Source organism: Lathamus discolor, chromosome 3 (genome assembly GCF_037157495.1).
Source record: "Lathamus discolor isolate bLatDis1 chromosome 3, bLatDis1.hap1, whole genome shotgun sequence".
Lineage (NCBI taxonomy): Eukaryota > Metazoa > Chordata > Aves > Psittaciformes > Psittacidae > Lathamus > Lathamus discolor.
The window spans coordinates 124,781,024-124,799,657 of record NC_088886.1 but is presented as its reverse complement, the minus strand read 5'-3'; the positions used below and the strand labels follow the sequence as shown (position 1 = coordinate 124,799,657).

The following is an 18,634-nucleotide window of genomic DNA, read 5'->3' as shown; positions in this document are numbered from 1 at the left end:
ACATGAAATATGGATCATGGTGACTGAAAGAACTGAGGTGCCAGGTGGTCCTGCTGTGCGATCCAGTTGCTTTACATCTTGCATCTCTTCCCTTCCAGTCTGAGCTCACCCTTGTTTTTTACAGACCTAGGAATTGGCCAGCAAGGGGAGAAGTAGCTTCCAGTGGCTTCAGCAAGTCTGCTGGAGCAGTCTCCCACTTTCGGGACTGCAGCTCTCTCCATTTTTCCAGCACTGTCAGGACTAACTGCAGCTCAGCCTCCAGTGAGCAAGCCCCAAGCCGCCATTTCTCCAGCCACAGCCCTTCCCCAGGCTCCACACCTCATGTCTGTCCAGGGGTGGGCAACAGTGGGGACCCCTATGGCATCAGGCTGGTTTGGGAGGTGTAGGATCCCTTGGGTGAAGAAGCTGGCGCTGATTGCTGACGGTGCTGACGCAGCCACCTGACTTGGAATGGCAGCAGAGGCCAGGGGAGGAAACAGAGGAGATGGGCACATTCTGCAAGCTGTGTTTCCCACCCCATGCCAAGCCGTTGCCTTTGGGCTGGCTCATGTCCTGCCTGTGTTGGCTCCAAGTAAATGTTAAACCCTTTGTGGGGCTGCCAAAGGGAAGAGAGTTTGGGGGGGAGGAAGAAAGGAATGACAGAGGCTGGATGGCATTTTCCTGGGGCTCTTGCACATCCCCAGGATACCTGAAGCTGCCAAGAAGCCTTCCTGCAACTTGGAAAATCACTGGTTTATTGTTGCCTTTTCCAGTTAAATTTTCTTTCCTTGTCAGCCCTAGATAAGTCTGTATGTTAGAGCAGCTCTCTGGAGAATGCCAAAACAAGGCATGTCAGCCAGCAAAGGAAAAACATGCTGCTGATTTAAAACTACAGTGTTCTATATGCTCAACTCAATCGCCCTGTTGATGTCCTTTTCAAACACACCTCAAACCGAGCAATTCCCCATTCTTGGAGAAGAAACTCAAAGCTTGGGCTGGCTGAAGTGCCATGAGGTTACTGGGGCTTGTAGGAGCACACTCATTGTTCAGAAAGGTAAGTTCTTTGTTCCGTTTGGAAACATAAACATGTATTTTAAATTCATGAAAGCTCAGGAAATGGGCACACACTGGCATGAAATGCAGCAGGATTTATTTACATACAAGCCTCTCTGTTTCCAAACAAAGCCCGTGGCAAGTCCAAATAATTCTCAGGTAGCTTTTCTGTGAACTCATCTATAATTTTCCTATTGAATTAATGTGAAAGCTACTTGTGAAGAGGTGATGGAAATACCTGTAAACACTCTCACTTAAAATTCATTATTCCCATGGAACTTCTGAAAAGCGATCTTTTCAAATTTCAGAAGTACTAAGTTACACTTTGCAGTGATTTCAGATATCAGGATCTCTTCTTAAAGATGGCTGAGGTGCAGTCAGAAGGCCAGCGTCTCAGTAACTTCTATGGAAACAAATGCTTGAAATCCCGGACAATATTCTCTTTCAAAAAAAAAAAAAAAAAGCATATTTTCTTTTCAGAAAATTAAAATAAGCTGCACATGAACTCAGGATTTGTCAGTATAGAGGGGAAAGTGTAACAAATACTACGTATGTTGACAAAACACAGGGAGATGGAGTCAGAAACACAGAAATCTCTTTGTGGCTAAAATCTGAGTTACCAGCCAGAACAGCTTATGGTTTGTGCCACTCCTGTCAAGCCTTCCTCTTTTCATTTTTTTCTCCTTTTGATCCTGTGCTCAGGCATTAAGCCTACCATTCACTTGGCAACTGTTTTGTTCTTCCAAGCGTAATGCACTTCCTCTGCTCTAGTGCTGCACATGATGTTGAGGGGGAACACATGGTTTCACTTCCTCAGGGTTAAATGCAATCCTTGAGCATCTTCTGTGTTTCACTTGCTAATCTGTCTAGGCCATATCATGTTGCTGTTAAGATTCATCAAATCCCTCCAATGTGACCAAAACATGCACAAACTTTATTCAAATGCAGGTTTCAAAGTGCATATATATTTCTTATGCCAGTGCAAAATAAGGAAGCTTTGGGCCTGAAATAGCAGTTATGGAGCTGTAGGGGTTATTTATTCCAATTTTCAAGGCAGCAGCAGCCACTGCAATTTGAAAGGATATTAACTGATGAGAAGAAAAGTAACAAAAAAAGCATCATTCCAACATGCTCCTCTCAGAAATCACAACTTATATGCAAGTTCTAACTTAAAATATATATTAGGGTTTGTTCACATTGTAAAAATCTGTTCAGGGCTGGTATGAGAAGGTTTTACTACTTTTTTCCCAGTGTGCCCATAGGAAACTGAAGACAGTTGCAAGCGTTGGTTTACTACCTACTGGTATGGTTGTGGTGACTGCAGTCGAAGAGATCACAAGCTGTCAAACTCCATTTGCCTGACTGAGATTTCAGGCGAGCTGGACAAAGGTTTACCCCCAATGAGCAGCAGCACATCAGTATCCACGGCAGGCGCGAGCTGACAGCTGGCTCCCTCCTCTTCTCTAACCATCTGAGCAGCAGCAAAAGTCTCTTCTTGTGAAGAGACAAGCAGATGCAGAGACCCATCCTTTGACAAAATGCTTGTTGCTCTGTTAGGGTCTAGTTCTGCCTCCGAAGTGGTTTGCAATGCACAAAAGCCCCCCAGCCCCAGAGGCAAGCTAAAGGTTTTCATTTCAATTGCATCACTTTCCTCATTGCCAAACACTCGGTACGCGGTCTGCTGACGGAAGTAATTGCAAAGGCGAGTGTGCTTTGGGATGGTCACCAGCTGGTAATGGTCCTTCTGCTTACTCTTCCAATGGCTGGGGAACGTATCAGTGAAATCTGAAGTAGTCTGGAAACCAACACCAATTCCTAAGAGGCAGTGATACATTTTAGGAGAAAAGTTTGCCTTGGTGATAATGCTAAGCTTCTTCCATGTCTGTGTATGGAAATGATACTTCCAGAGGTCATCATTAGGACTGGAATTTGAAATCCCTCCACCAAAAATCAGCATGGAATCTTTGAAGACTATTGAAGCATGACCTACCACTGGAGGAGGTCCTTGGCTAAATGTAAGAGAAACCAGCAGTTAGGGGGTGACCAGCAGGAAAGTGACACTGATTTTAGCCTCTTTTTCTTTTGACTCAGAAGAATGACTACTAAGCAGCTGCACTGGGACATCAAAATTGCACTGCTGACAGCTGCATCAACACATTGCCAACAGCTCTTCCAGGCAAAGCCAACTGGCGCCCCAGGGGTGGCAACAGCGCTACATCTTGATCTGAGAAATTCCTACAGTCACTGAAAGGACAACATCTCCCTCTCCGCCTGCACACAGTATCAAATGGTAAGATTCATTCTCTCTTTCTGTGCTAATTTAGTGTAACAAATAGTATCATTTACCTTGTTCTGATGCTGGACCAGCTGCTGCTTACAAAGTCCCACTTCCATAAGTCCTTCTGTTCACTCAGCCCCATCAGTCCTCCAAAGAGGTACATGCCCGTACGATAAACCACTGCTGAATGGCCATGCCGAGGTCCTGGGCCAGTACTGTGAGATGAGGTGGAAACACACAACCATTTTCTTGTATCTGAAAGCAAAATACTCATTTATAGATGCACCAGATTTACCTAGTAAATATCCCTAGTATTTCACAAGGGATTTATTTCAAGAAGAAAGTAACTATGCTGTTGGAGAATAAGGGTTTCTGCTGTAAGCTTGCTTTAAGTTAACAGCATAAATTCTAACACTGAAAAGTGCATTTCAAAAATCAGTTTTGAAATAAACTTTTACTGAAAATGTCAGCTGCTGTATGACAGATGTCACGGAAATCTTATTTACAGAGCAGTTTTTCCTACAGCTTTGTTAATTCACTAACTCTGACACAGAAATGTAATTTTCTGGCTGTGAGAGGGGAAAAATCAGTCAACAAAAACATTCCTTCATCAATGTCTATGTTTATTCTCCCTGTGAGGGAATGAGGGATGAGATAAACCTATCATTCATTTCAAAATAGTGACTGAATGGCCACCAGATAGCAAAAGTTATCCATTTAGGAAGCCTCTGGCTTGCAACCACCAGATTAGTGATGAATATGCTAATGAAACTGTCTCCTGTCAGGTTTGGTTCCCCATGGTCAGTTCTAGATCTGAGATTCAAAAGGTGGCATCAATAGGCTGAAGTCAGGGTCCCTGCTGCATCTGACAGTTTTTGGTAATCCTTGAAGACTCGAGTGAGTAGTGAACAAAACATTCTCCCTGATTTTCAGCTCTAAAACTGGCAAACACCACAAAGCCTCTTCCAGTAGAATTCATTTCAGCTGGGTATTAATTTAATTGACAGACTTCATAATTAAATGCTGTCAAACAGAAGCCAAAACTAACCGAACATTTCTACTGATCAGAATTTATTTAACAGAGCCAGGCATGCTTTCCTGCAGCAGTCATCATTTTGATCGTACACTGGCTCAAAACCTTATGCTTTTTAACTTACCAAAATGGAAAGTCCAAAACTCCTGTGAAATGCCTCTGATGGCGAAGTACCCCCCGTAGATGTACATGCTGGAGTGGTATACTACTGCACTGTGACCTTTTCTGTTAGTTGGTGACAAGCTCTAAAACAGTTCAACAAAACACTGTTAACAGACCAAATTGTATCAGTAGCAATGTCTGTTTTGGGAATATTCCCAAGTAATGAAAGCCATGGCTTTGGGTTTTGCTAAACTTCTTCGAAAATTCAGAATAAATCCACCACTGATGACTTGTATTGATGCAAATAGAAGCCATTCCCAAAGCTAAGCAACCCTCTCTTTTTAAGTCCACCACAACACCTACTGCCTCCCCTGATGGGAGTACTGCACTCCCATCAGTACTACTGATTTCACAACTACTGGTAGGCAAAGTTTCAGGGCATGTTGTAAATACATTGGTCAATTCTTAGGAATATAATGAGGGATGTAGCCCTTCCTACCACCCTGAACCTCTCCTCACTGAGGAACCTTAGTCCCAGGAGGAACTCCCTCTGTTACTTGGTATGAATTTGCCCGCCCCAAGTCCCAGACTCTGTCAGGACTCTGAAAAGGAAACCAGGTGGTTCCCACTGCGCCTACAGCAGCTTTTGGCACTGCTGAGACTCGTGAACCCAAATCTGGGGAGGCCCAGCTAAAGCCAAAATGAAATATAAAGCAAGTGTTTGGTTTGTTCTTTTGTTCACATTTTAGAATTTATTAGCCAATCTGTTTTCACAGCACTACTTCTAAAAGCTCAGACTTCATGTATGATTGCAATATTCCACTTAAAATTAGCTTCCTTGATAAGGGTATCAGAAAAATGAAACAGTAGTAGAGGAGAGGACTTACCTTCTTATATAGGACTTAAAATTTAAGAGCCATATATTTAAATACTCTTTTAAAGAAGGAAAAAGCCTTCGTTATTCAAAGTGCAAAGAAATAAAGTATAGCCACATGTCTCTGAAGAGATGAGATTGGAACTGTTTGGGGGAACATATTTCAAAGCAATCTGTTTAATCAACAAAGCAACAGGCATTTGATTCACACATTCACCACTTCCTGGCTCCTTACCTCAGTCTCTGCTGGTACGTTACAGCACTCTGTCCATCTTGCAGAATCTAGGGGATTGTTTTAATAAAGCGCAGTTTATATCCCAGACCACAAGAGGACACTCCTCCAACATTAATTTTTCAAACTACTGATCTCATTTTCAAGTAAGTCTCATCCTGGCGTTTTCCACTGACAAGCAAGAAGAAATCTGCTTCACAGTAAGACAGCAGCACTGCAAGACTTACAGGAGATATAGCTTAAATGTTTTTTCTGTATCCTTATCTGATACTGAATCATGGAGATACCATACTGTACCTGCCGTTTCCTCAGGCTAGATTTCACAGTGCAGAAATATCTGTGATTTTCAGCATTTTCTGAACTTGCAGAACCCCTAGATTTACTGATGGATGTATGGCTCCTACTTATTATGTAAACCTTACGACAACAGCCTTGTTCTTTTTCCTTTTCACAGATCCCTTAAAATTAGTTCTCAAGTAACAGTCAGAAATCACTGATCTATGATTACTGTAATGGAGAGAAAATACTAGGTACCCATCACCAGAGGTAGAATGAGAAACCAGTGCAAGCTTACAGTGCTAAAAGCTATATTTGCCAGGAAAGATTTTAAATATGACCATGAAAAAACTAGACATGCAACAGATTTTGAATATCTCATTCCCAATTTTCATTGATAAGTACTGTGAGTAATAAAATGCTTTCTCCTATGAAATATATCATACCTGAGGTTCTCTGTTCTTTCAGCAGGTACTTCAGATAAATGGTGAAAAGCAAAGAAAGGATTTAGAAAAACCCGAATGTTAAGGTTACATAGTAAAGTAGCAAAAGAAGCCAGGGAACTTAAATCTTGGTCTTGCTGCAAGATTTACTAGCTCAAAAAGAGCTCAATCTCTCTCTCTCTTTCCTCCATCTGCCATCAAAATAAGCAGCTATTACTATACACAGTATTTCAAAAGGGAGAATATATAGTGTATGACATTGCTATTAAATTCAAATGTTGCACTGCTTTTATTAGAACACACACTTAAGAGATACCAAATGCTTTTTCTCAAGAAAAAAAGAAAAAAAAAAAAAAAAAAAGGCCTGTGTTAGGAAATGCTGATGTTAATTTCCCACCTTCTTATTTAATTATATCGGTTTTTTCCTGTTCCATCATTTCTGTTGCCAGCTTGTGTATTTTTTGCAGTAAAAACACCAAATGAGATCTGTAGCTCACTGCTTTACTTCCTTCCATAATAAAACAAAGAGCTTGGGTTTTAAAATATAATGTAACATATATTAAATACATATGTTTATATAATTATATATAATATATAATGTTATATATGTAAAAATATTAAATAATTAATGTAATGTAAGAAAAAACTTTAAATATTCTATGTAGTAATTATTGGGGCTTATGATGGAATAGTAAAGTTCAGAGGGAAGGAGGGAGGAATGGAAATCCTGAGAGCTTGAAATATGTAAAACTTTCCCATAAAATACTTTCTAATTAATATAAGAGCTGACTCTTTGATAGCTTAACAGCCTAATTTTAGGGGCAAAATTTGCACACAGTTTTACAGACATTACTTCTCGTAAAGCCTAGGGAAGACTATGTTACAAGCAGCAAACAGTTTGGTTCTTACTATTAGTACCTATGGACTTGGAAAGTCCCATGGAAAAGACTGGCTATTGTGTATCATACCAATGTCATATATCCAGAGAGGAGTTTTTGCTTGCGTAAAAGCAGAATCCACCATCCCACCAAAAATGTACAGGTTGCCCTGCAAAATGCAAAAGCATTTCTCACTCACAGGTACACATATAGCATAAAAGCAATTTTTAAAACAGCTCTTAAATGAAAAGGCTGCCATCACCAAAACATAAGTAACAATAATGGATATGATGATCTACTAACAATTCAGGAGGCCATCATAAACTGCCACCAACTTTTAATACTGTCTTTATCCCCTCCCAGAAGGAAACTCTGGTGAACATTCTGCTGTTTTAATGGGGACAACATTCCAGAACCACTCATTGCCTTCTCAATCTGGGACAGCTTGAGGGATGTGGATCTGGAATTCTTTGAGACATTGCTCAGGTAATATTAAATTATGCATGTTTATAGAAATATTTCTTTGCATTGCAGCTCCTGATATCCTAAATCCTGTTTTCCTCTCATAGGCAAAACTGTAATTGTTACTTGCCTTCACTCTCTCATCTCTCTTCAGTGCAAGTTCTTAAGTGAATGTTTTTATGCTGTAGTTTATCATGCAAATGAATTCAGAGCAACTGTTACAACTATACTACTAAGTCAAAGAATGTGCTGCCAAGGTCTTTATTTTGTATTACTATTATGTACTGAGCAATGACTGAGGAAATTGCACTGCTGCAATGCTAAACTACTGTCACTTTATTCAGAAAGATTCCAAAACACTGGTACAGCTACATCCAGAATTGCACTGACATAAAAGTATTTTCTGTACATAATTATCTATGGCATTTTATTTAATTGCATAATAGGAAATAAAATATCAGGATATGGACAATATAAATCTTGGTCTACTACCTTATAAGCCACCATTGAATGGTCTTCCAGTTCTTCTGGACCATCTCTTGAGCAATCTAGTGTTTCCCATTCATTTTTCACTATAAACCAAAGTTGAAGTAAAGACAGCAATTCAAAAATGTTAGGGAAAAGGTGAAAAGATTGGCTTTGAATTTGGCTGCATGTCAGTGGGGAAAAATGAAGCATTTTGTCATCTTTCCTCTCTATTGGTTCAGAGCATTGAGACAGTTCCCCTTCTATTTAGCAAACATAAAATGGAATAGAAATTGACCTTGTTATTGCTTTTATTTTAATCTTATACTGTTACCTGCACCAAAACTCAACTATTATATGAGCATGAACCCCAGCACAATTATATGTGTTTCTCTAGCAGCAGCAATTGAACATGGAACACCAAAAAATACAAAGGGTCATATTTGATAGTGCATTATTAACACATGCATAAACTATTCCCATGTTATAGAGTCAAGATAGCCCTTGTTAGAACTGGGGTATTTTAAATGACCCAATATTTCTGGTCAAGGGAAAAAAAAGGAAGTGAACTTTCTGAGATACCTGCAAGAGTAGCAAGCACATACCATTTGCTCAATGAACAAAATGCAGTTTAGCCATCATTTTGGTTGAGAGACTCTATATGGGGATACAGTGTTCATCTCTTAACTACAGACTGTCCCAGATTTTATGATGACTGGATGTAGAATCTCTTTAATCCTGATATGCAAGTGAAAGGAGCAAACTTACCTATGTCGTATCGCCAAAAATCTCTAAGACTGGTGGTGTTCCGTCCTCCGTAGAGATAAAGAAATCCTCTACAAATAATGCAAGCGTGTTTATATCGGTCGCAGGGAGAGGGCTTCTTTGGGGGTGCAGATTTCCAATCGCACTGTGCAATTTTTCCTTTCATGCTGACAACTAGAATCTTATCCAAATATCAACTTGCAAAGGACAGCCATGTCAGGGGAGGATCCCAAAACACCAGGCACAGGACTTAAACCCTGCTTGGTCTGTAAAAAGGCAAAAACAAAAAAAAAGAAAAAAAAAAAAGCTTTAGGTTAAAAAAAATTGGAGGAAAGAAGATATTTTTCTTTTTTCTTTTTCTTTTTCTTCTTTCTATCTGCCTTGTGATAAAAAGTTACAGTGTTTTCTCTTCAATCCCATCAAAAGCAACCTGACAGTTTTGACAATCTATAATAATAGGCTAACTTAAGTAAAGCATTTGAAATGATGATTCGCAGAGTTTTATATCAGAAAGACTAGGACAGGAGCATTCCTGGAGTTGAAAGTTTTCCGAGGAATGTCAATGAGCTCAAGTGCTGAACTCCCATACCCTACATTTGCAATATGCTGGAACCAAGGCTCACTCTTTTTTCGCTGCTAAAAAGAACTTAAAACAGACCTGTACTTAAAACAAAATTCAGAAAGAGTGAATATTACAGGTAAAGGAAATAATTTGCAATTGTCTGGAATTTATTTAGGGATTCATCTTTAAACCACCTGAAATTAGGATGAATCTCGAAAAAAACACCACTATCCCCTCATTTGCCACAAGATGTCACTGTGTTCTGTGAAGACACAAGTACCGGGAGCAATATTCCTCTATTCATCCTCTTTAATATATATCATGACCACTGTTTTGAAGTAGATCATTTTATGAAGTGTACACACACACCAAATATTGTCGGCATTAGGCTAAATACTGAGATTTGTGTTGATAACGTATCTGAGGTGATCCATGTCACCAAATGAGGTCACAAAGTCTCCCAGTTCCAAGACCGTTTCAGTGAAAGCCAGATTCCAGCCCTATTGAGCACCTAGAATGGAACTTGTTGGGTAACAATCTGTCAGTACGGACACACTGTTAACTCTTAAGTACTGAAAAGTAATGTTTGTTCTTCCACAGTTACAGTGTTTTCCATGACAGACTTGCCTAGTTTGAGTGGGTATGTATATAGAGCCCAGTGGATAACATCCTGTAGCTCTCAGCTCATATTGGTCCTCATTGACCTTTCATTACACCTCCTTCCTCAAGGTTCTAGCAGATTTGCCCTGGCAGATCAGCTGCAACATGACTGCTCCAGTTTGCTGCTCCACTGGGTGTAGAGACAAGGTGTGTATTTAAAATTCAGTCATACCAGTTCACAGCCTGCTGCACTGCACAGTGACCATTCCTACACAACCCCTGCTGTAGGAAGTACCTGTCAGCAAAGTGCCAATGTAAAATCTGGGGAAAAAAGAAGCCCTTTACACCTCTAAATTACCATTTAAGCAGGTAGTCTATTGAAGATGCTGATAGTCTGAGCTCAGTCTGCAAAGTCAGCTTAGATGTAGATGTCTTCAAGCACTCATTGTTTGCTGCCTCAAAAGCTAGCTCAAGGCCAGAACAGCAGTAGCCTCCTATAATTCTAGAACATGAAGACTGGTACCTGCTCCTCCTTAAAATCAAATTGGCTCCATCAAGCTTCTGCTGAGCTGGTGAAAGAAAGCTTAGCTGACCTCGGGACAGTACCATGCATGGTATGAAATGCTTTCTGTAGCATGTGTATTATCCCAGGTCCTTGCATTTTCTGGAGCACTGCTACTGTCCTAAAAATACCAAGTGAACTGTAGCCTTGTATCTCCCCAATACTACTGACCTCTCTTGCTGTTAAACATACAGAAAGTTAGGACACAGCCTTTATAAAATATGAACAGCTTAACTGTTACTTTGATTCCTGAAATCAAAATAGACATAATGGGACAACATGCTATGTCAGATATTTAATATTCTATTTGGAGAAAGTGTATGTCTGTATTTTGACTATATCTGAAATTTGTAGTTCTCACTATTTATACCCAAACAAAATATTTACAAGATGAATCCTTACTGCATCCCTCTCTTCAGGTACTTATAGAGAAATCCAGGGGAAGTTGCACATAATTTCAGGATAAACAAAGATTACGGTAAAACAAGCTACAGAAGATAGTCACATTTAATATATATTTTGTTTCATACTAATACAAGATGCATGTATCTAATTTAATTTATCATCCAATTTATCTAAAAATCATCATTTGCAAGACTGGAATATATTCAGTGACAAAAACATGCTAGAGAATCTCTTGCAGCATATTCTGGCAAGACTAGCTATTCAAATTTAAAGCTTTTTTATGCAAACTAGTATTATAAGCTATTATTGTAGAAACCCAAAGTATACTCTTTGTATGTTGTCTCTGAAAGAATACAAGATTGGCAGCATTTACAAAGGTGTGCATTTCTCTTTTCCAGGGGAATTGGCAGTTATGGAGTAGTGACGCATTATAGGTGTCTGTAATACTTTACAGCATGCTACTTTTCAGTAGCATGTAACGTTTTACTTTCAGGGAAAAGCAACTGATGTCATGAAACTCAGATTCTCCCCCTAACTCTGCTAAGCTTCTGTGTAACCATAGCCAATTAATTTATTTACTTCTACAGCTAAACTTGGACAAAGACTCCTCCTTAGTAAAACATTTCAAATTTGCTGATACAGTGCTGTGTGAGAGCGCCAAGGTATTACTACTTTTGATATAATGTGCAAAACATGATAGGTCTTTGCTATTTATACTTTAGAAAGGTAAAATAGGCTTGTCCCCTTGAGTATTGGTTTGGGTTTTTTTTTTTTCCTCAGCTATAGAACTGGTTATTCCTCTTCCTACATACTTACGTTTGTTATTCTTCCTGCAAACCTTGCCTTCTATTATACAAACATTCAGAGAAGATGACAGCCCTGATTTTATATAGTAGATTAGCTACAAAATCCTGTCCACTTGTTTATCTACCCTAGCTGAACTCTGTGTAAGGCAGGCAAGCAGGGTGGGATAATAAAAAGCCAATCTGGGATTAACTGAATGGGTGCCTCCTCCCAGTCACACCTTCTAAGCATCAAGGGACCCCTGTGAAACGTGGCCATATACTACTCTTTCACCACAAAGCATTCTTGGAAGCAGACCTAAAATCACTCAAACAGCACAGTTCACAAACTGTTTTATTTCAGAGTTGGGGAAAAACCACATTCAAAGTTAATCTCGAGTCTTGCCTTTCATCACTGGTATTCTAAAGTACAAACTTGACTCCTGCATTGCCTTTTGATAGAAGCAGCCTCACCAAAGTTCATCTGCTCTTCACCTTAACAGTCCCATTCCCAGAGAAAAAACTGCTGTTCTCCTGAGATCAATGTCACCGAGCAGTATCCTCTGTGTCATGCAACCATGACCTCAGCTTCAACTTGGTACAAGCAAGATCAGTTATCCAATAGGAAGCTCCAACTTCAGCAGGATTTCCACAAAAATACCAGAAAGGACAACTCAGGGCATTTTTATACAACTTTTTTTTTTTTTTTTTTTTTTTACTTTTTTTTTTTTCCCCCAAAACAGATGTAGCACACACACAAAAAATGGCTGCTGCTCTCCAAACTCTTCTGCTATTTCATTCTAAAAATAGCTCCTGTGCAATCAATCCCAATTGTTGAACGGCTGGAGGAGCTGCGAGACAAGGACCTAAAGAGCTGCAATTATCATGGTAACTATAGCACAGAGTGCTTATCAATTAATGGCACCACACTACTGTTTCATAATACAAATAATTCAGGAAATGTAGAAAGACAGGAATTACTTCAGGAAATGTAGTTTATATGTTCATTATATAATTATTTATATTTTTATTAGATGTGGCTTCAGAGGCAAATGATTTATTTATTTAAAGTATTACTTAAATATGATCTTCATTACAGCTTTTTTGTACCTCAGACCCCTGATTCATTTCCATCTGTTTTCAATATACTCAGGACTAAGTTTCAGATTTAAAAGGATCCGGCCTTTTCAAATATAATGAGATACGAAACCACTCATATTGGGGGAAGAAAGTAGGAAATATTTTTTTGGGGGGGTTGGGAGGGCAGTGTGTGTATGTTTATTTTCTTGTTAATTACCCAGTTTTCTGAACTCAACCCTTGAACCTCCCCATGCAGAACACTGTATTTTCGTATTATTTTTTATTGCTCTTCAAAAATACTAACAGATCTTCCCAGTTCTACTTATCTTAGAAACCTTTCCTTTAGTGGTAGTTTTATTGTAATGCTTGTTCCAATGGGACTGCCTGCATGAATAAGGAAGAAACTGACTGAAGACTTGTGAAGCAGTTACAAAGTTTTTAAAATGAACCCACCTAGTTTAGAATAGTTTAGAGGGCAAGGCTTTTCTTCAGTATACCGCATTTACTTGCAGGGCTTTACTATGTGTGATAAACTTTAGTATCCTCAAGTGTCCTATTTGATTATTTCCTAAAATCAAGTTGTTATGAACTGCTTGTTATGAACTGGGTGGGGTTTTTTGGTTTGTTTTTTTTTTGTTTTTGTTTTAAAAAAATAAGAACTAATTTTCAGAGATGCTCAGCTTCAGGTTCAGCTTCAAAGTCCAGACTGGCTCTAGGAATATAGGGTATCTGTAATATTTCTGTATTATTAGAATTCTGAATTGAAGCAAGGGCCCTGCTTTTGCTATGTGTTGTAAAACATGCCGGTATTAGGTGACTGAGCTCACAACTGAAGTAGTCAAGACAAAAGGAAGAAGATGGAAAATGGTTATTTCTTCTTACAGGGGGAAGGGGAAGGACAGAAAGAGGATTTGTAAAATGACAAATCCGAACAGTGCCACAGCTTCATCCTGATTTCAGGGTTCAGAAAAATGACAGGTACTTTAAAGTAAAATAATAAACACCCCCACTGGCTTTATAAATCTTAGTGTGAACATACTGAAAATTTACAGAAAATCTGAAAGGCTTTAATGCTGAATAAGCCTTATTGAATTTTAACAAGTTTAGGGTAGTATTCTTAAACATTATCATTGTTATATTTCACTGCTTCAGAATGCTTTTTCAGAATGTTTTGAACAGGTATTTCAAACAAGGTAACTCTTCTAGAACAGTCATGAGTAATTAGTTTCTATATGCTGTAAACCTACATATATATAGCTACTACCTCTGAAGTGTGGACTCCTTAGACCACCAAGAGCACTGGCATCTTTACTGCAAAACAGATGACAGCATCACAAATTTCTCCTCTGAACACTGTCTGCCTGCTTCTGAGCTCTGCAGGCAAAGCACTGCATTCTTTTAATTCAGACAACATTAGTATTAAAGCTCTAGTTTAAAATTTTCAGAATAAATTTATATGTTTGCATATAATTCCAAATTGATACTATTAATATATTCTCTTTTGGTTTTATTTTTAGAAGCTTTAACTCAGAAAATAAATTCATTATATTCATTATTGTGTAGCACTACTGCATCTCTATTACAAAGTTCTTAAGAAGTAATAAATATAAGAGTTTATTAGATAAGGAAGTATAAATACATTTAGTTGTATTTTCTGTGTGCTACGTATATTTCTCATTTTAAAGGTAACAAATACAACCTGGCTTGGAGTAATACAATAAATATTTAATTTCCCAAATACTGCAAAGGGAGTGGTATCTGGAAAAAATAAAGTTGAGTACTTAGAATATTTCTGGGATCGTTACACATTTATATACACCTCTAGTATATCAGTCAGGAAATTACCTTTGCCACTGTACTGAAATAAATTTTATGGTACTAACAAAAAATAAATACACCTACATTACATTACCTTCATGCCTTATTTTCCTTAAGAAATTAAAAATCCAGTTGTTGGGTTTTGTTGGGGGTTTGAGGGTTTTTTTGGGGGGGGAGGCTGGGTGTTTTTTTTTTTTTTTTTAAGAACGGGGCTTTTTATAAATAGAAGAACTATATATTATTTTTGAGTAGTGGATGTCCCCAAGTAACCTTAATTATGATTTCCAGCACTCCAATTAATCATTTGGCTGCAACCTATTTTGAATGAATTTTGAAGAAAAAGCTTCCAGAAATACATATCTGTAGGTGGCACAAGTCCAGCATATTATGGACATATAAATCCAGTACACCAGCCATGCCTGACCAAAGTTTGTGATGATAATCAATGTGTGTGTTTTATTTATTTTTGGTCCTTAATAAAATATTTACTCCAGAAATCTAATATGCTTTTCAAATCTTGTTTAGGGTCTTGCTGGCAACTCCATCCATAGACGTGTCAAGAGCTCAGTTTCTGTTATTGTCTTACCATATAACTGGGATAGACGCCCTGACTTTGAGGTGTCACTGCAGCAAGATGGCTCTTTGGATGTTAGCTGAGACGAACAGGTAATTTTTCATGTTCTAGATATGGCAAAGCTGGGAAATACAGTTTCTGTTCCTCTCACTTTAAGGAAAAACAAAGAAGAAACTCCCACCATGTTACAGGGCAGGCTAAGATGTATTTGGCCTTTTAACCTTTCCCTATAAGTAATCTGTACTGTCACAACTGGAAACAGGTAATTTCAATGTATGGGTCATCACCCCTTCCCCCCAGAAATAGCAGCATTCAGTGTGCTGGAAGGCATCATTTGGCAATTTCACAAAAACTTATTAGTTGGATTCTTCTAACATACAGTAGATAGATGCCCTAGAGATTCAATGTAATAAATCTGTACTTAGCTTGTAACTGAATGCATCTTCTTGACATCTCATGACCTGCTGCTGCAGCAACTTCAAAATACTTTATTTCCTAATGGAGGCTCAACTTGTGCTAATTCACAAAATTTGCTAGGTTAGGAAGAAAAACTCTGCTTGACAAAGCAGTCAGTGGCTGCCCAGTCTGCCTACTCTCCCAGGCACAAATTAGAGTACTATAATATATACTTGACAGCTGAGAATGTATCAGTGAAAAGCTACTATCTTCCATTAAAAAAAGGTATGCATTGACTTTCACTTATTTGTTCTTTATATCCCCTGACTGAGGAAAAGGAACATCTAATAAAACACTGAGCCACACTTACAACTTAATGCCACATTTCATGGACGACAGACAATGTGTTTTTCTTGTCCCCAAGACATTTTGCCCTTAGGCAAACATGGAGCAATGGAACAGAGAAGACATACAAGGTTATGAGAACAGCAGAATCTGTAGCTTGAAGAAATACGAGGGAGGAGAGAGAGCATATGGCAATGAGAATAATAAAATGTTCCAAATGCTGGCAAATATTAAAACATCCAGATATCATGTTAGAATCAGTATGAATTTAGATTACACAGTATGGGAGAAGTCATGAGACACTTGCTTGAGAAAGAATCAGATGGCACAACTGGAAAGACTGTCAGTAATGACTGGAGAAAAAAATGAGTACAAAAAGGCTCTTTTATAGGGAAAATGAATTTATACTGTCAGGTGAAAGATGGTTGCATAAAAACAGATGATACAATTGCATAGCTGGAATAGATTGCACAGAGAGGCTTTTAGTCTGGCAAGGAAAACAAAGGTGTCAAGCTGACAAACAGTAATAATAACCATGATGGTTCACAATAACCTCGATGCCAACAGTAACTAGACTGCACCAGCAAATGGAAAAAAAAAAACCCAAACCCAACAAAACCCACATAATTTTAAAATATAAAGGAGACAGAAAGCATATGAGTAACTTTACGCATACAAGTTGTCGCTCCAAATTCAAATGGAATTACTCATGTGAATAAAACCAGTGATATGCATGAGCCTGCACAATGTAGCCTAGATACCAGAGCAAAAGAAGGACCAAGTCTTTTGTTACAAGCCTGAAAAAATGTTTTGCAAGCTGTTTTCATATTCAGACTCCGAATGGCAGGGTGTATTTCTGACTGGAGCCTGGCTTTCTGAAAAGTCCTCACTCCCAGCTAACGTGGTCCAATATTCATCCCAAGCCAGATGCACTTTGGCTTGGGTTTTGGATGGTTGCATTTCTTTGTCTTTTGCTTGGTAGAAGGCATTTGGGTGCTTTATGCTCTTTGATTGTGGAAAAGGGAATGAGAAAAAGGAGGGTGGTGAACATCCTAAATTGGAATCGGGGTAAAAGAGCTCTGGCTGTCCCTACCGCAGACCTCCTGCACAGCACTGCGGAAGTTGCAGGTCCCCTTTCCCCAGCGGTCTCCTGGCTGCATAGTGCTGACGCTGCTTCCTTCCTTTCACATGCTTTGTTTCCTTTCGTACCTTTGGATGAAAGCAACTTTGTGTACAACTGCACACAGCTGTACAACAGCAGTGGTGTACAGCAACACAACTTAGCTGCAAGGCTAAGCGCTCCCTGTGATGCTGCGCGTGCACTAGGGCTGGTCCGTGCCCTCACCACTGGCCCTCCACTCCCCTTCTCTGGGTGGCAGCGCAGGCCCCCAGGCGCTGGCTTCTCCCGGCCGGGCCGCCGGGCGGCTCCGGCTGGTGGCTGCGTTGGTAGCAGGTGCCCCTGTGCCCCGGGCAGGCCTCACCTCGGCACCTTCATCTCCTCTCGCAGGGCTGCTGATCACCGTCTCGGCCGGGGCTCGGTCCTGGCAGCGCACGGAGTTAAAAAACATGGAAAAAAAAGAAACAAAAGATGAAAACTAATGCTCCCGTGAGCCGGCGTTTGGCCAGGAGTAAAACCCGCCTGCCTGCGCCCGCTGCCTCCCCTCAGGCTTGCCCTCACAGGGGGTCTCCGCACGCTGCGCACCCCGACCCCCGGCATGAAGCGGACACGCACGCACCCAACCTCGCAGGAGGGCGCGATCCCCGCCCGCGGCCCCCGGGCGGCCCCGCCCGCCCCGCGGCGGAAAGAAGGCGCCGGTCCTCGGCCGCGGGCGGGGCCCCCTCAGGCAGCCGGGCGCGGCGTGAGGCGAGGGCCGCTGCCGCGCTGGGGCCGGGGGGCGGCCGGCCCGTCCCGCCTCGCCTCGCCGGCGGCACCTGGGGCCCACCCCCCACTCGCAGGGCTAGCGGCCTTCTTCTCCCTCAGCCCCGGCTCCCCCTCACCTCCCGAGGCCAGCGGCGAGCCCGGGGCTAGCGAGAGGCTCGGCCCCTGCCGCAGCCGGCGCGGCGGAGGCGCGCAGATGAGCGGTCAGTGCGCTGCCGGGGCTGCTCGTCCCCGGGGTGGGGATGGGCTCCGGGGCAGATCGCGGGCGCGGGCCCGCCCTCCGGCGAGGTCCCCTTGCGGGGCAGCGGGGGGGGCTGGCGGGGAGGCTGCGCGGGTCCCGCGGGCGGTGCGCGCCGCCGGGAGCAGCGCTCCGGAGCCCTGCGCTGCCGCGGTGCAGCCCTGTTGCTCGTGAGGCACGTACAAAACCTGGTTTCTGGCCTGAGCGCCGCCAGAAACAAACTTCTGCTCGCACGGAGAGGGTTGTTTGTTTCTGCGCTCAGTTCCAAGCTCTTTTAAGTCAGCATTTAGCCCAAAGATCCCTTCCCTGTATGCTTTCTCTGAGCCACAGCCCCAGTGCTTGCTTGGACTTGCGTCCTTGGCTTTCTGCTTGTCTGCTTCAGCTTCCACGGGATCTGCTTTTATTTTCTCTCAGCTTCTTCTTTACAGCTACATAAGGCTTCATTAAACACTCGGGGATGAAACTTCCCCCACCCACAGTGCCTCTGTTTTCCGTGTTGACATGTTTTCCTGCTTTGGGGTGGAGGCTACTGCTTTTTCCTCAGTATTGCTCC

At 41.0% G+C, this 18,634-nt stretch overlaps 2 protein-coding genes and 1 long non-coding RNA gene across 14 annotated transcripts in view; 2 read left to right on the top strand and 1 right to left on the bottom strand.

The window, feature by feature from the left end:
• Positions 1 to 1,484: 1,484 nt before the first annotated feature.
• On the bottom strand, positions 1,485 to 18,164 carry LOC136010385 (leucine-zipper-like transcriptional regulator 1). Of its 12 annotated transcripts, none has more exons than XM_065671490.1 (10): positions 17,963 to 18,164; positions 17,446 to 17,505; positions 15,236 to 17,173; positions 8,844 to 9,106; positions 8,103 to 8,182; positions 7,239 to 7,317; positions 5,555 to 5,601; positions 4,468 to 4,588; positions 3,379 to 3,565; positions 1,485 to 3,041 (listed from the first exon to the last, which is right to left on the bottom strand). In XM_065671490.1, exons 4-10 carry the CDS (start codon positions 9,004 to 9,006, stop codon positions 2,366 to 2,368), a joined length of 1,353 nt encoding a protein of 450 aa, XP_065527562.1. In that variant the 5' UTR covers positions 9,007 to 9,106; positions 15,236 to 17,173; positions 17,446 to 17,505; positions 17,963 to 18,164; the 3' UTR covers positions 1,485 to 2,365. The 12 variants fall into 12 exon arrangements, with proteins under 12 accessions (XP_065527562.1, XP_065527566.1, XP_065527557.1 ...); XM_065671494.1 differs by lacking the exon at positions 17,963 to 18,164 and adding an exon at positions 17,701 to 17,747; XM_065671485.1 differs by having other exon boundaries at positions 15,236 to 17,505.
• Positions 2,122 to 15,655, top strand: LOC136010388 (uncharacterized). The gene is made up of 5 exons (XR_010610864.1): positions 2,122 to 3,322; positions 7,512 to 7,634; positions 12,495 to 12,639; positions 13,716 to 13,809; positions 15,175 to 15,655. It is a non-coding gene; the product is annotated as an uncharacterized LOC136010388 (long non-coding RNA).
• Positions 17,828 to 18,634, top strand: part of RALB (RAS like proto-oncogene B) — a 74,461-nt gene continuing 73,654 nt past the window's right edge. Inside the window, exon 1 of the mRNA XM_065671500.1 lies at positions 17,828 to 18,046. The gene's annotated coding sequence lies outside the window, so the exon portion shown is untranslated. The remainder of the gene's footprint in view (positions 18,047 to 18,634) is intronic.